Source organism: Callionymus lyra, chromosome 16 (genome assembly GCF_982586985.1).
Source record: "Callionymus lyra chromosome 16, fCalLyr1.hap1.1, whole genome shotgun sequence".
In the NCBI taxonomy this organism is placed as follows: domain Eukaryota; kingdom Metazoa; phylum Chordata; class Actinopteri; order Syngnathiformes; family Callionymidae; genus Callionymus; species Callionymus lyra.
This window is the reverse complement of record NC_141833.1, coordinates 4,370,792-4,388,339: the sequence shown is the minus strand read 5'-3', so window position 1 is coordinate 4,388,339 and position 17,548 is coordinate 4,370,792. Positions and strand designations below refer to the sequence as shown.

General features: G+C 39.8%; 2 protein-coding genes across 2 annotated transcripts; both read right to left on the bottom strand.

The window, feature by feature from the left end:
- Positions 1-1,946: 1,946 nt before the first annotated feature.
- On the bottom strand, positions 1,947-12,146 carry LOC148063303 (B-cell receptor CD22-like). The gene is made up of 6 exons (XM_087811746.1): positions 11,879-12,146; positions 4,599-4,937; positions 3,850-4,077; positions 3,571-3,779; positions 2,446-2,503; positions 1,947-2,245 (listed from the first exon to the last, which is right to left on the bottom strand). The coding sequence occupies exons 1-6, from the start codon at positions 12,144-12,146 to the stop codon at positions 1,947-1,949; spliced, it is 1,401 nt and encodes a 466-aa protein (XP_087667872.1).
- A 919-nt stretch (positions 12,147-13,065) lies between these two features.
- tyw3 (tRNA-yW synthesizing protein 3 homolog (S. cerevisiae)) lies at positions 13,066-16,392 on the bottom strand. The gene is made up of 6 exons (XM_087811114.1): positions 16,045-16,392; positions 15,879-15,959; positions 15,706-15,804; positions 14,403-14,474; positions 14,050-14,183; positions 13,066-13,448 (listed from the first exon to the last, which is right to left on the bottom strand). The coding sequence occupies exons 1-6, from the start codon at positions 16,210-16,212 to the stop codon at positions 13,205-13,207; spliced, it is 798 nt and encodes a 265-aa protein (XP_087667240.1). The 5' UTR covers positions 16,213-16,392; the 3' UTR covers positions 13,066-13,204.
- Between the last annotated feature and the right edge of the window lie 1,156 nt (positions 16,393-17,548).

Genomic DNA, 17,548 nt, shown 5'->3' with positions numbered 1-17,548 from the left:
GCTGGTTAATAAACAGGACGAAAAACCAGACTGCTCACCTAAAGATAAGGTTTTACTGACAGTAAAATGAGAATCAAAATGCAAGCATTGAATGAGTAATATATGGAAACTGAATGAGAGTCATAACTGCCTGATCTCTATTTATTAGATCTAAACGTGTCAGAAGTGAATGAGGATCATATTGGGTAGATTGATTTTCAAGATTTTCAAGTCCTAAACACCGAAATGTCATTAGGTAAAGAATTTAATCAGAGACAGGGGGATTAAAAAGTATTATCGCTGCTGTACATAACATCTAGGTTGTTTTTTTTCTTACTGAACATTGGATAGACAAGTGAAGGTGGTTTTAAAAGGTTGGCAATTGAAACAAAAGATAAGAACACATACTTTTTCTAAAAAAAACATCTAGATCAGGTGAGTTTTGTCCTAAAACAATAAGGTGAGCATTACCTTGAATGTAGAGAAGGATGAGCAGAAAGTCTGCCTTTACTCTTGAACACATGTTGCTACTGTTGGTAGACAGAAAAAGCAATAGAAAACCGCTGGCACTTCCTTTCACTGAAACCTGCGCAGCATAAACGCTCACAACCACAAGGGCAGCTTCGTACATACAAGAAAGTTTTTCAAACACACCTCTGGAGGAATTGTATGTAATGACATTTGAGATGGCTATGTGGCCAAAATAGATACTTGGTACGAATTATTTTGATTAACGGTAAATACTTTAAAAGATAAATGGTATGTGGTTATACTTCTATACACCGAAAACCCTTTGTGTTGCAGTCATTTTTATTCCAAAGTCTCTAAGTGTCACATGGCCACCGAACAAGAGCAAGACATGACATTGCAGCTACACTCTTCTGCCACTTGAGAGAGCCAGAAACAATATTATACACAATGCTGCTTTGCATAACGACTAAAATGTAAGACACTTTTCACATCCACAGTGGCAAAACTATTCAGCTATTCAGAAGTATAAACAATTGTTTCTTACTGCTTTTTCTTACATGTCATGAGATTATATTTTTTTCTATGCCCTTATATTTTTATTTTTTCTTGTAAAGGTGCAGGATTTTGTTGTATTTCAGTATTTTGTTTTGTTCTAAAACAGGTATCTTTTTAAAGATAATTATTGTGTCCTGTATATGATATTATGTATTTTATTTTTTAAACACGTCTCAATATTATCCTTCCACTGTTCCTAATAAATGTAAAATAATAGACTATATATACACAACTTAGTTCATTTAACCGACCACAGTTGGAAACATGCATTTATAATATTATGGATTACCTGCAGCTGATATGATGAGTAGAAATGAACACGAAAGTTCACATGAACAAAGACTTTAATATAAAAGTTACCTTTTTATTTTATTGTAGTGTTACAACCATGACAAATCTCTAAAACAAACAAAATTAAATTTGTAAAAAAAAGTTTTTTTGAGTCCACAAACCCGGGCGAGTAACACACAAACAGATCCAGACAGTTGTCGCGTTCCGAGATTGCTGTGTTGCCTGCACTGTCACCATGGCAACAATCAGCTTGTTGTTTTTGTTTTCTCCTCCGTCGGTACACACTTGTCGTGCTCTTCTTCTCAAGTTCTATCGGTTCCAATGAGTGAGGGGAAACCTCTGGCTCCTGTGTTTGTGGAGGGTCACGTTTATGCAGATTGCTTGAGGCCAAAGAGGATTGAATGTTCTGGTAGAACCTGGAGAATTACACTTTAAATCAGGGGTCTCAGACACGCGGCCCGCGGGCCGCAATTGGCGAGACGTTATTATATGAAAGTTTAATGTTAGTGCGGCCCGCGAGTTTTATATGAATGGCGCTTGACAGCGTTGTGTGCGGAGCTGAAGGAATCTACCAATCACGGTGTGGTATATGGCTCTCGGGGGCCGGACATTGACGCCACTTGCGTGATGCAAGCAGAGATACGTTTGTTTCAACTAGACCCGCACGCGCTCTTCCTCCCTTCGGACATACTTGACACAACATTGAGCTGAACGACAGCCTCACTGTGTCCTCTGAGGTTCTGGGCTCTACACACATAACTCCCTGCCTGTTCAAGTGTGACGTTGGTGATGTTTAAGATTTCTCCGGTTGCTACAGTGGTCATGTCTGCTTCAATGAACCAGGTGTAGTTAGCTTGTGGTTTGGCATCACTGCTACAGGTCAGACTGACTGAGGCTCCCTCCATCACTTCATCAGAGCTCACAGACACTGATGGAGGCCTCGGAGCATCTGCTGATGAAGATAATTGACATCAGTGCACATCAGAACACTCCAACAAAACACACGATCAAATGTTTTTTTTCCAAATTGGACATTAATTAAAACATGTTGATGTTCTCCAGAACAGCTAAGAATGAATATGGTGTAACATCACAGTTGTCTCTGAGTCTGACCAGAGAATCCTGATGTGCCTAGACAAGTAAACTCACATTGAACGTCAATGATGACTGGCTCTGAACTCTTCCTCCCAAACATGCCATTAACTGCCTCACTGTGTCCTCTGAGGTTCTGGGCTCTACAGACATAACTCCCTGCCTGGTCACATTTGACGCCAGGGATGATGAAGATTTCTCCTGTTGCTACAGTTGTCGTTTCTCCTTTCATGAACCAGGTGTAGTTAGCTTGTGGGTTGGCATCACTGCTACAGGTCAGACTGATCGACGCTCCCTCCATCACTTTATTTGAGTTCACAGACACTGATAGAAGGATCGGAGCATCTGAGAGAATTGACATAAGATGGACCAAAATACCTGTTGAGAGTCCAAACGTTAATCTTTCATGTAAATTAAACAACTCTCTCAGAGTTAGTTGGATGGATGGATGGATGGATGGATGGATGCATGGATGGATGGATGGATGAACTTTATTGATCCCTCTGGAGGTCTCTTTTGGGAAAATGCTTACCCTACCACTAAGGAAGAGACCAGCCAACCTCTGGAGAAAACTTGTTTTGCACCAGTGATGTTGTTCTTTTGGTCACTACCCACCGTCCATGACCATAAGCTAGGGTGGGGATGTAGATCGACCGGTATGCAGAGAGTTTTGCCTACCTATTGGCTTTGCTCACTTTTTACCACCACAGATCACTGCAGCTTCGACATAACTGCTAACTCTGCGCCGCCTGTTGATCTCGCACTTCATTCTTGTTCCACTTGTAAACACGACCACAAGAAAAAAGAAGGAAACAAGTCTGATGTGGACGGAATTCACACATAGACAAAAAAATCTCTATATTGAACTTAAATTGGCATATTGATTTGTTTTCTCCTTTTATTGTTGGTTTGAAAATTATGTTGGCTGGTGAAGAATATATTTTAAGACCTTTTAAATCCAACAGATCAGTCAATGTATATCAATCAAAATTTCTACTATATATAGGTTTTTCGTAAAATATTATGTCCATAGGCCTGCTCTCCGTAACAGATGCTATTTCTGCTACCAGGAAATTTAACAGGTTGCTAAGCGGACAGTGAAGAAGTTTACTTACATTGCACATCAATGATGACTGGTTTTGACTTTGTTTTGACTTTGATTGTGCCAATCATGGTTTCAACTGAGCAGTAATACTCTCCAGAGTCTGACGACTCGACAGCACTGAAAAGCAGGTCTTTGCCCTCAGAAATCTGCTGTGAGATATTTGTCTTCTTGTACCAGGTATAATTTAAACCCATGCCTGATCCAAAGCTGCACATCAGATTAACCGGATGACCCTGAATGACCTCACCCGGTGGACTCTGCACCACTGAGGGTCTTGATGGAAAGTCTGGAAGGAAGGTTTGGACACATGTTAGTGATACTTGTTTCTTTCAGTCAGAGTGATGATAAAAACTTACACAGCGGAGCAGATGTGTGTAGGTCGTGACCCTCCAAACCACACTTGATAAAATCCCCAGGTAGTACATGTGCTGTATAATACTGTTCCTTCCAGTTGACTTTATATCCGTTAAGGAACCAGACATACAACTGCTGGATGGGAAGTTTGCAGCTGCTGCGACACATCAGGCTCACTAAGGTTAAATGACTAATGTCATCTGGAACACCTTCCACGTGGACCTGCAGATCTGAAGAACATCATTCATTAGCAATAAGGTGAAGTTTATAATAAACGTTTGTCAATCAATGATTAATCTGAGAGTGGAGTGGTAGATTTTGATCACCCTATGAAACTGTTACATTTTATTGACGCTAAAAACTGTAAAAATGTGTGAAATTAAATATGTTATTAATTAATTTCTATTAATCTCCTCAGGTAATGGAGAATGATTAAGCCAAGATCACGTGGGACCTTAAGATACAGACCGACAAAAATGGTAATAGCCATCAAACCTGGACATTTTTTAGATTTGCTTAAATATTTTTGGGGGGTCACAGTATTGATAAAGGCGGAGGCAAAGCGGTACTAAAACAAAAAGTAATATTTAAGGTCTAGCAATGAAAAAAATACCTACAAAATAAAACAGTTTCTACATAATATTTGACCTCATGAGGGCCACTTAAATTCAGTCAAAGCGCTGCATGTGGCCCGCCTATGTCTGTCTTACTGGGTTATCTGAAAAGACATTTGCAAGGACATGTAACTAACCTGTGACCGACAGTTTGATTCCAGACCGGACAGTGTATTTATCTTCTGTGGTGATGAACCTAAACATGTATTCTTTGGCGTCATCCTGAGTCACATCAGAAATCTTCATTGTGCACCTGTTGCCACTGCAGTGATGCTTCACTCGACCCTTGTACTTTGGCATCATCTCCAGACCAACAGTGTTGCTTTTTCGATCACTAGGAAACCATAAGGTCTTGAGAACTGTCTGAGGTGGAGTGTCTGGGTATGTAAAGGTGCACTCCATTTTCACAGTTGATCCTCTTAATGCACAGATGTTTGGACTGTAACTCCCATTGAAGACATTCTGACCGTCAACCGCTGCAGAAAAGACAAAAAAAAAACATTGCATCTTTATTGCATAATCTGATGCGAACAGATATTGATTGAGGACATTATTCATTCTTTTCCAAAATGTGCAACGATTTTACCAGATGGGAAACAAAATCAAACATTATAAGAGTTTTAAGACGAAGTCTGTTTTTTAGCCCAGTCTAGTTTCTCAGTCAGAATGTATTAACTTGCTCTATAATTGACCTATTTATATTTCCTCACTTTAATACTTCACCTTCTTAGTTGTCTGAGAACGGAAACTGAAAAAAAGATGTGGTCAGCTGCTTGATGTATGTTCATGACTTTCCCATAGTTTAAAATGACAGGTTTCATCTCAACTAAAATACTAACTTTTGTTTGTTGTTATACTCTTCTAGTCATTTAAATGCTGCTGTATTTAGGACAACAACTTTTATGATTCACCAGACCAAACAGTGTCAACTTCAGGGTGTTACTGACAATTGTTTTCACTCCAACAACTAACATCGAAATTCATCTCGTTACCATTCAGATCCCTTGATAAAGGGCAGCCGTGGTAGAGTACACCCTCATTGAAAAATAATCAATTTCCAGGAATGATGAAAAGACTGTGAAAAACGCTGTTACCAAGTTTAACACCCAATATATCCCAGAAGATGCCATGAGGAAATATCCAAAGAACTGGTTGAGTAAGATTCTATGAACTTTCAAAGCAATTCTGCAGATCAAAGCTGGTTAATAACCAGGACGAAAAGCCAGACTGCTCACCTAAAAACTAAGGTTTTACTGACAGTAAAATGAGAATAAAAATGCAAACATTGAATGAGGAATGTATAGAAACTGAATGAGAGTCATAACTGCCTGATCTTTACTTATTAGATCCAAACGTGTCAGAAGTAAATGAGGATCATTTTAGATAGATTGATTTTCCAGATTTTCAGGCAAGTCCTAAACACTGAAACGTCATTAGGTAAAGTATTTAAACAGAGACAGATGGATTAAAAAGTATTATGGCTGCTGTACATAACATCTAGATTGTTTTTTCCTTATTGAAATTTGGATAGGCAAGTGAAGGTAGTTTTAAATAGTTGGCAATTGAAACAAAAGATAAGAACACACACTTTTTCTAAAATACATCTAGATCAGGTGAATTTTATCCTAAAACAATAATACAGGTGAGCGTTACCTTGGATATAGAGAAGGATAAGTAGAAATTCTGGCTTGATTCTTGAACTCATGTTGCTGCTCCGGTACATATACTGTTGCTTGATGTCTGTGGTGGGGAAAAGAAAAAGATGTAGAAAACAACTGACGCTTCCTTTTACTATAACCTGTGCAGCATCCACGACCACCAGGCAAGTTGTCCTATAAACTGAAGACGCTTTGTGGTGTAGTAATATAGTATATAAATTATAATATAAGTATATAATTAAATCTGCTTTTTTGGAACTTTCAGCTGAAACTAGACCGGTTTAAGAAAATAATCGAGTGTTTCTAACATCACGGTGTTGGAGGATCTCCTTTTGGGGCGCACAGTTGAAGCTAGGGACCTCTGGTTTTTGAACTCAGTTAGTTTCAAAGAAAAGTTGTTTCAGTTAGAAACAAAGAACACAACCGAGTCTCTCGGTTGTGTTCTTTGTTTCCCCAACAGTCTCCTACCGGTGAGACATGCCCTGAAAACCTCACCAGCGCGGCATCCTCATCAGAGTCTAAAACCACCTTAACTGACTCCTCTCAATGTGTAGGAGCAGTCTTACTACTGTGAGCCTCTCTCTGAGGATCTTGCTATCCTGCCTTGGATGTGAAGGAGCTATAAATACTTTGGCATATCACAAGCAAATGAAGGGGCTACAAAGATAGAAGCAACTGCCAAATACTAATACAACTTCAAGCAAAAAGGGCAAGTCCTAAGAAGCCGGCTTAATTGCAGAAATGGGTTAGAAAATTAAAAGCTATGCCCCACAAAGAAGAAGCCGCACCAGTAGTCATTATTCCAACAGGGTTTCTAAGGTGGCCAATGAGGAAACCCAGATATTTAGAGCTCCGAAGTTCCTCACAATGCACAGGGGATTCACCCTAAGTCAAGTATCCGGGGTTTGGGGTTAGTAAGCATCAGAGCCACTTTCCATGAAACAATCTTCATGACTACTTCAGCTAGTTGAATACCTCAAACAATGGAAACTGTTATAGAAGGTTTGGTGTTTCGAGGACTGTACTGTGCAGTGTAGGGGTCCCCCAGGGAACAGTGTTAGCACCGTTCCTCTTTTCACTGTACACTGCAGACTTCCAACACCTGTCTCCCACCAGTCACCTGCAGAAGTTCTCGGACGACTCCGCCATCGTCGGCCTCATTAGGGACGGGGATGACGGGCCGTACCGGGGACTTGTCCAGGACTTTGTTGACTGGTGCCTGGAAAACCACCTTCAGATCAACTCCAGCAAAACTAAGGAGTTGATCGTGGATTTCCGGCGGTGTCCCTCCATCTCCCCCTCACCACTGAACATCCAGGGACAGGACATTGAGATTGTCACGACTTACAAGTTCCTGGGTGTTCACCTCAACAACCGCTTGGACTGGGTGGATAACACTGCTGCTCTTTATAAAAAGGGGCGGAGTAGAATCTACCTGCTCCGGAGGTTGAGGTCGTTTGGTGTCCGGGGGCCGCTCCTGAAGTCATTCTATGACTCAGTAGTGGCCTCTGCCATCTTCAACGGTGTGGTCTGCTGGGGGAGCAGCATGACAGCAAAGGATAGGGCTAAACTGGACAGCCTTATTAAGAAGGCCAGTTACGTCCTAGGGCGCCCCCTGGATCCTGTGGAGGAAGTGACTGAGGGGAGGATGCGGAGCAAACTGGGCTCCATGAGGAGGAACTTGTCTCACCCTCTCCAGCACACACTGAGGGCATTGAGGAGCTCCATCAGTGATAGGATGCTCCATCCCCGGTGTGTGAGGGAGAGGTACCGCAGGTCTTTCCTCCCTGCTGCCATCAGACTCCACAACAAAAACACACCAAGATAACTATTTAACTGCACCTCTTGTTATTTATGTAAATATGATTGTGTAAATATTATATAGCGCAGATTCATCTTTTATTCCATTTAGATTTTATTTCTCGTTTTTATTTCTGGGTGTTTTTATTTCTCTTGCTGCTGTGAAACCGAATTTCCCCTTGCGGGACTAATAAAGGTTTTCTGATTCTGATTCTGATTCTGATTCCAGAGGAACCATCATAGGAGGAGAAACTAGTGCATAAGATGCACCTAAGACATATAGCTAAAGCTGCTTATGTAAACACACATGTTCTGACTAGGATGAATGAAGAAATATTTGATCTTAAGTGGCTGTTTTTATCTAGTTCTACCAGTTGTTTGGACTGGAGAACAGCACAGAGGCACTCATCATGGCAGCACAGGAAAAGCCTTGAGCACTAGAGCAATAGAGGCACAGATCTACGACATGATCCCAGTTGCAAGCTGTGCAAAGAGGGTCCTGAAAAAGCACCTAAAAGCAGGGTGTAAGATGATGGCATTTAAAGCATAGAAGGCACGCTAAAACCAGTTAGGTGGTATAGTATAAAGAAACATTTGCACAGAATACAAACAGGAAAACTGCAGTTAAGATTTGAAGCATCTTCCAAGGTGATGGCATATGACCAAATCAAGATCATGTGGGACCTTCAGATATAGATTGACCAAAATGGTAATAGCCAACCAACCTGGACGTTGTGAGAAAAGGCAATCAGCAGGGGAAACCGTTGTGGTAGATTTATCCATTAGAATAGCTAGAGAATGTCTGGATGGTCAAATTGACAATACTGCCAGTGGCCACCAGGTGAGGAGTGAGTGCCACACTGGCACTGACACTATTTGAAATAATTCTTGTCAAAAGTGGGAAAATATCTTAGATTGGTCAGATTTGAAAAATAATGGAAATGGCACTGGTATGCATAGGTATTAAAGAATTAGGGGGATCAAGGCATTATGGTAAGGATGAGAGCGGATCAGAATGAGGTCCAGAAGCATGGAACTTTATCAGCTAACTGCAGACAGTTTTTCTGGCATGTTTGACCCGCTTTCATTTGATGACTGCCTAAACGTGGACAGTTTGATTCACTGTTTCACTACACACTTTGTTGAAATACTAAATCAAGTGGCACCTGTTAAATCGAACTTGAAAATTCAGAAAAAACATTGCCCTTGGACAAATAAACATATCCTGAGTCTGAAGAGACTTTGTCAAAAGACTGAGCATCTCTGGAAGACCACTAAACTTGAGGTGCACAGACTTCAACTCAGGGATCTGATGTCTTCATACAATGAGATGGTGGAAACTAGATCTGATACATCAGGAAACTAGTAGCAGCAAATAAGAAAAACCCAAAAGTGTTGTTTGACATGATTAATTCTCTTGTGTCTCCTGCTCCTCAAATCACGCCTGTCTTCTGTAAAGTTGACAGAAATGCATTGTTGAGATTTTTCATTGACAAAATTAAATTGATCAAAGAGAAAATCTCTCCCTCTTTGTGTGGAACCCCTGCTGTCTCTGAGCCTGTCTCCTCCTCTTGGTCTTCCTTCAGTACTGTATCTCTGGGTGATATTTCAGTACTAGTGAACAAGATGAAACCCTCCTCTTGCTCAGATGACGTCCTTTCTTGTTGGCGTCTTATCAAAGTATTTGATGTAATTGGCCCCTGTGTTACCAATATGGTGAACCTCTCCCTTTCCACAGAGGTTTTTCCCAATGCATTTAAACATGCCATTGTGGAGCCTTTGCTCAAAATGCCAGGCTTAGACCCGACTGACCTCAGTAATTTCAGGCACATTTCTAAGCTCCCTTTCTTGTCCAAGATCTTGGAGAAGGTGGTGTTTGAGCAGCTGTCTTTTTGAGCAGCTTTTTTTTTTCTTGATCAAGGCGACATTCATGAGAAGTTTCAGTCTGGCTTCCGTAAACATCACTCTACGGAGACAGCCTTATTGAAAGTGTCCAGTGACATCATGATGTCGGCTGACTCGGGTAAATTCACTGCTCTGGTTCTCTTGGCTTGTCTGTCCTCAGCCTTTGACACAGTTGATCACCAGATCCTGCTGGGAAGAGGGATGAAGTGGGACTGTCTGGGTCTGTGTTACAATGGTTCTTATCATACCTTTCTGGGCGCAGTTTTAGTGTATCTGCCAATAAAATGAGATCTAAACCGGCGGACCTGTTGTGTGGAGTCCCTCAAGGTTCTGTTCTGGGTCCTTTATTGTTTTTGCTGTACTAGATTCCCCTGGGTAAAATCATTCAGAGATTTCCTGATGTTTCTTATCACATTTTTGCTGATGACATCCAGCTCTACTGCCCTTGATTCAACTGAGCCCAAGAGGCTGAAAACCTTAGTAAATTGTTTGCTAGAAATTGTTAGATTAAAAATGATTATACACTATACGTATATGCCATACCTAAATTAACGCTAAAAGATAATCAAAATATAAAGTAAAAATTACTAGCTTCATCTAAGAGCTTAAACATTTGAATACACATTCACAATCAACATTTCACTGCAGACTAATTTACACTTTTTCAAGACAAGCTTGAAACAGAATTAGAGACATGACGACGGTTATTTAAAAAACGTCTGTTTGTCTGCCTTTTCACACCTTGGGTCGTGGATCAAAGAACGAAGTGGAACACATCCGGGAGGCGGTGGGGGGGCTGGAAGACGGAGGCCCCCACCCGAGAACATTTGAATCATAGATTGCAAGAGGGAAGTTAGGAAGTTCGCTCTGCGGGTGATCGAGACACAGGCAACATGAAAGAACCATTTGCCCCTGAAATGACAACTTTTTGCCTTAAATATTGCAATGTTTCTACAGCTCGAAACCTTTTCTCCGAGGGCTATTGACCTGAGTCCCTGGGAGAAAGATCCATTGTAAAGCTTGTATTTTGTTTGACTTGAAGCGGCGAATAAACGACCCGTGACACTGCATTGACCATTTTTCTCCACAAAGCGAAGTATTAAGACCCAGGAACAGGAAGTGATGGCGCGTTGGAGTGACCGGAACAAACTCCTGTTTTGACTGTATTAAAATCAAACAATGGCTGAGTGAAAACACTTTGCAGCTAAATGTGGACAAAACTGAAACTCTGGTTATTGCTCCTGACATAAGGTTCCTGGGTTGAGTCAGTACTTGGGTGACTTAGGTCAGTCTGTCAAACTGAGCCTGAGAAACCTGGGTGTTGTATTTTACAAAGACATGTCTCTTGTTCAACACTGTAGAAAACTGACCAGAAACTGTTCCTACCTTCAACTGAGAAAAATATCTAAACTTAGGAAAATGTTGTCACAACATGATCTGGAGCTTGTAATCCATGCGTTTGTGTCTTCTCGCCTGGACTATTGCAACAGTTTGTTTTCATGTCTTAACAAGAAGGATCTTTCTCACCTGCAGTTGATTCAGAATTCTGACCCGCTCAAGTAGAATAACTCACATTTCTCCGATCCTTAAAACTCTTCACTGGCTGCCAGTTTCTTTCAGGATCAACTTTAAAATTCTGGTTCTTACTTTCAGAGATTAATGGTCAAGCCTTACACACCAGCTCAGGCTCTGAGGTCTGTGGATCAGAATCTACTGATGGTTCCTCGCAGACAGTTCAGGACCAAATGTACTGTGAAATGCACATTCTCATTCTTCATGTTACTCCTGTGTTGTTCTCAGTATTCTCTTGACCTTTAAAGTATATATTTCATATATATTGTTGAGTATTGTTTTGGATGTTTAAGTGCTTTGTGACCCTGGTCTGGAATAGCGCTTTATAAATACAAATTACTTACTTACTATTATATTTGCCTCCACACCCTTTTATAAAAGACAACATGGAATTAGTTTTCTTTCAAAACTGTTAAAGAGTCTCACATTTTGAAAACCAGTAATATAGTTTATCTGCAACATCTGCAGGACATGTGACTAACCTGTGACAGACAGTTTGATTCCATGCGGGACAGTGTATTTATTTCTTTTGGTGATGAACCTGAACCTGTATTCTTTGGCGTCATCCTGAGTCACATCAGAGATGGTCATTGTGCACCTGTTTCCACTGCAGTGATGCTCCACTCGACCATTGTACTCCGGAAGACGCTCCAGACCAACATTGTTGGTTGGTATATCAATAGGAAACCACAAGGTCTGGAAAACTCTCCGAGGTGGACTCTCTGGGTACGTGAAGTTACACCCAATCATCCCTGTTGATCCGCTGACAGCACAGATGATGGACTGTAATTCCCACCAAATGAATTCTGACCGTGAACCACTATAGAAAAGCCACCAAAGTAATGTTGGTGAATGTTGTCACACTGTTACCATAGAGTGTAACTTGCCAAACCCTTTTGATACCACAAGTGACTCGAAGAGCTGCTACCAGTTACTCTAGATAATAACTTTGGAAGCAACTAAAGTTGTATTTCTATTACATCATATGAATCGAACAGATATTGATTAAAGACATTGCTTTTTTTACAACAATTTTACCAAATGGGAAATAAAATCAAACATAATAACAGGGTTAAGACCAAATATATTTTTAAACCAGGCCTCTTGATGTTAAGTTAGTCAGATAAAAATGCTTTAAGTAAACTGTGGAAATATCTGAATGTGATGTTAAAAGGTTGGCCTCTCTTAAAACATTAATACAGGTGAGCATTACCTTGACTGTAGAGAAGGATGAGCAGAAATGCTGCCTTAAAAGTATATACTTATTATATATATATTGTTTTGATTGTTTAAGCGCTTTGTGACCCTGGTCTGGAAAAGCGCTATATAAATACAAATTACTTACTTAACTCTTGAACACATGTTGGTTTTCTTGTAAAAGGTGCAGGATTTTGTTGTTTTTCAATGTTTATGTTTTAAAACAGTTATCTTTTTAAAGAAAAATATTGTGCCCTGTATATGATATTATGTTTTTTATTTTTTAAATACGTCTCAATATTATCCTTCCACTGTTCCTAATAAATGTAATAATAATAGACTATATATACACTACTTAGTTCATTTAATCGACCACAGTTGGAAACCTGCATTTATAATATAATGGATTACCTGCAGCTGATATGATGAGTAGAAATGAACAAGAAAGTTCACATTAACAAAGATTTTAATATAAAAGTTAAATCAATTTTTATTGCGGACAAAATATTACATATAGTAGTATTACAACCATGAAAAATCTCTTTCAGTCTAAAACAAACAAAATTAAATTTGTAAAAAAAATGATGAGTCCACAAACCCGGGCGAGTAACTCACACAAACAGATCCAGACAGTCGTCGAGTTCCGAGATTGCTGTGTTGCCTGCACTGTCACCATGGCAACAATCAGCTTGTTGTTTTTGTTTTCTCCTCCGTCGGTACACACTTGTCGTGCTCTTCTTCTCAAGTTCTACCGGTTCCAATGATTGAGGTAAAACCTCTGGCTCCTGTGTTTGTGGAGGGTCACGTTTATGCAGATTGCTTGAGGCCAAAGAGGATTGGATGTTCTGGTAGAACCTGGAGAATGAAACTTTAAATGTTACTTTTCAAAAATAAAAAATAACATATAAAAATAAGTTAACAACAAAGATGGATGCGCGAGTGACGAGACATTTGATGAACCTAAAAAGATTTGCAGGGCAAAATTGTGGAATTATTCGTTTTTTCCAGGACGCAGGTCAACCTGACACTCTTATATTCAAACAATGCCGTGGATCTATCAAATATGTTGGCAGCAGAAGAACCTGGCGACATGGCGTGAATACGTCTGTGGCTTCTCCTCCCTCATTTTATCAGTTTAGATTTCTCAAGAAAAACTTGAAACTTTAGTTACATTAAATAGATCATGCAATGAAGTAGGTGTTGACATGGGTATTGTTTAATTGCCAGGGTTTAAAGTTATTTTGTTCAAATTGTTTGTTTTAATATAAGTAAGTAAGTATGTAATTTATATTCATAGGGCACTTTTCCAGACCAGGGTAACAAAGCCCTTAAACAATCAAAACAATACTCAATAAAATATATACCTCAAATGTCAAGAAAAAAAGAGAACAACACAGGAGTAACATGAAGAATGAGAATGTGCATTTCACAGTATAAAAGACAAAAATCAACAGACCTGTTGATTCTCCTTAAGTTCTCCTTCATCTTTTCATTGGCCAACTGGGATAAGAAATCGATGTATGAATGTGAAACCAGAAGTTTTCCTCTCAGGGTCAGAGGAACCTCAAGACCATGAGTGCATCGCACTGCCTGAGGAGGACACACAAATGTAGTTTTGCTTTAATTCAGCTGTACAATATTGTTTTGCAATTTCTTTTGAATGTCCTTTTCTGCATTTCTGTTTATTTTGTTCTGATCTAAAAGCCACAATAATTGTGATTGGATGACCAAACTGGGTGTTTATCGACATCAAAAAGGAGAAAGCAGAAGTTATACTCAAAAAACATAAATCAACTAGACCCACAGTACCGTGATGATCTTTCCTGTCTTGCCAACGGTGAGGCCTGAGTTCCTGAACCCCGACTCTACGGCCGCAGAGTGCTGCAACAAGTAAAAGATAAAGACAGCAGCTAGTTACACATCTTTCCAACACTCGTCGTTAAATTGCTTTGTCTTAACAATATACATTTTCTGTGGATCAGCTTGAACAGTGGTTACAGTCAAATAACCCTTGTGTTATCTCAGGGTCAAGACGACCCAATACCCCGAAAACAAATGTGTCTGTGCTTTCTCTGGGTCAAGGGGAACGTCCTCCACCACTGCATATGCATTTATGGAAGCCAGGGAGTTTGTTCACCTTGACCCAGGGATAACACAAGTGATAATAATCCTTTAAACATTCTCATCAGAAACAAATCACTATGGTTACCATTCATACATGATAATACATCTTGAGTTATTAGTTATTATGAATAGCTACTAGCAAGTTTTTTTCTTTCCTCTGTCGAGGCCCCTAGGTGTGGATATATAAAATAATAACTTAATCAGGTTTTAGAAGCTGTATTGTTTTGGAAGTTTCTTTTTCATCATACATGTACAGTATAGGAACCATCTCCTTCAATGTCTGTTTTTGATTAATAATAACAATGTACCAAACCTCCTTCTGAACCAAGTTAAATGCAAAATGTCCCAGAGAATACAATTATAAAATAGTCTAATTGAATTGTATTGCGGTGAGCAATACAGGAGCACCACAGGGTACCGTTCTGTCCCCCTTCCTCTTCACAATTTACACTGCAGATTTTGCACACAACTCTGCAACATGCCACATACAAAAGTATTCTTACGATACAGCCAGTGTGGCATGTGTGATAGGAGGGGATGAAGCAAAGTAAAGGGACTAGGTGGCTGCTTTCTCGGACAAGAGATAGTGATGCATTTATTGTATTCATGCATTTATTTGGATTGTATTTTCTTATTGATTTGATTGTTTTTACGTGCATTTATGGTTTGTTTAGATGGATGTATTTTTACTGCTGGACAAAATAATTTCTCCTCAGGGGGATCAATAAAGTATCTATCTATCTAAGACGTACATCTCTTGGACTGCAAGGTTGTGGCCCATTCAACTCCTTAACTCTTTCCTTAGGCTCAGAATCCCTGCGGCTGTCCCAATACTCAGAAATGTAAGGGCCGTCGATTCCTTAGTTTTGAGATTCTTTAGGACCTCCCTTGGCAGGGAATTTATTTTTATATTCACGATCTATATCGACTTCATTAAAGCTAGCATGGAGCTACAAAATGTATTTTTCTAAATTATCTATTTTCTTACCATCATCTGAGCATCCTCCAGCCTCCTGCACTGGACATGCAGCACAAATGGCTCAAACTTGAGCACCGCGTCTCCCGTGGACTTCTCCAGACTGGCCAGCTGAAGAAATAGTATTATTATGAATAGTTAATACATACAAGCCGGTAGTTATATTGTGTTGGTCCAAAACTCACCAGATCATCAGTTGTACACTTGCTGTGTGAAACAAACAACCAGGCACAGTTTTCTTTCTGGATCCCAGAGCTGTCCGAAACCTTAGTCCAGGTAAATAACAGACATTAGCTCGGCAATGTTGACTCTTAGTCATGGTAGAATGTTAAAGCAACGTGTCTCCATTACCGCGTCAATAATGGTTATTCTTCCGGAGCAGGAGCTGGTTGTGAAGTACTCATCGCGGTCGTTGAGAAGAGACACGACGTGGGTGATGTCTTCGTCCACGCTGCCCTTTAAACTGAGGTCGAGCTTATTTAGACACTGTTTCTTCCACTGACTGAAGTTCTTTTCCATGATCGAAGAACTCGTTACTAAACGCCTACACGACCGCAGTTGAGTCTCGTATTTTATCGCAACATTAGGGCTGCTTAACAGTTAACAATCCCGTTTTAGTTAATAAAACATTCACCCGTTTGTGTAAATTGAAATAAAAAACACCGTAAGATACATCAACTTGACGCAGACGAGACCATTCGTCGCTCTAATACTGACTGTTCTTTACCCATAACAGCGAACTACTGCCACCTACAGACCAGGAGACGTACTCACATGGAAACAATATAACTCGCCACACAGTGGCGTTTGAGGTTTCACAGCAAAAGATAATAACAGAAAAATATATATATAATAAAACAATAATGACATACAAATAATAATAACGAGTAACTATATTTATAATAAACCATTAAAATACAGCAATATAGGTATAGTAAGTCAAAATACAACAAATGCACACACTAAATAAAATATATAATATTGATAATTATTTTCAGGGAACCCTCTCTAGAGAAATTTAGGTTTCCGACAAAGAGTAGTTCTGGTTGAAACCTGGTGGTAGACATTTTAAACTTGGTAAGGAATGCATTCTTTAACCACTCTGCCCTTCATGCACATTCAGTATACTGCATTAGTCAGGGTGGGGCTGCAGTTCATTCACAGGACAGCCCTTTGTTTCCCCTACAATAACATCCACAAACATACCTCGCTATCACCAAATCACCTTAATGATCAATGGTAAACGGAAAAGCTCATTGAAAGATGTCAGGGTGAGAAGAGGAGTGGGTGTCTCCAGGGAACACCTTGTCACAGCGGGGATAAAACTTAAATTGAACAGAACTGACACAGGAATGTTTACCAACTTTTGATGTCTGCATGTTAACAGAATCATCTAATAGAAATTCACGATACAACCCCGCAATACATATGAACGTCTCTTTAACGCCACAACCGAAGACGAAGCAGAAGAGATCGACAAACATTGAGAAGACATTGTTAAAACAAAGACAGCAGCAAGGAAACTATTGGATAGAGACAAAAGCAAAAGAAATGATGGATCAATAGCAACATATATAGGATTATCAGAGATTGAACCTTTACTTCACAGATCTGTAGGAAAAGACGGATGGACTACAACACTATGGTCAACAGGTCGGACTAGTCATAAATGTCAATGAAACATAAATCATGGCTATTAACATTAATTCACCAACATGTATACAATGAGTGGAGCAGATCTCGAAAAAATACAGATTACTCATTTACCTTGGAAGTGTCATCCATCATGATCGAGGAACAAGCCAGGAAAAAAGGGATGAATAAAGCATCATGCAGCTTTCATAAAACTTAAGCA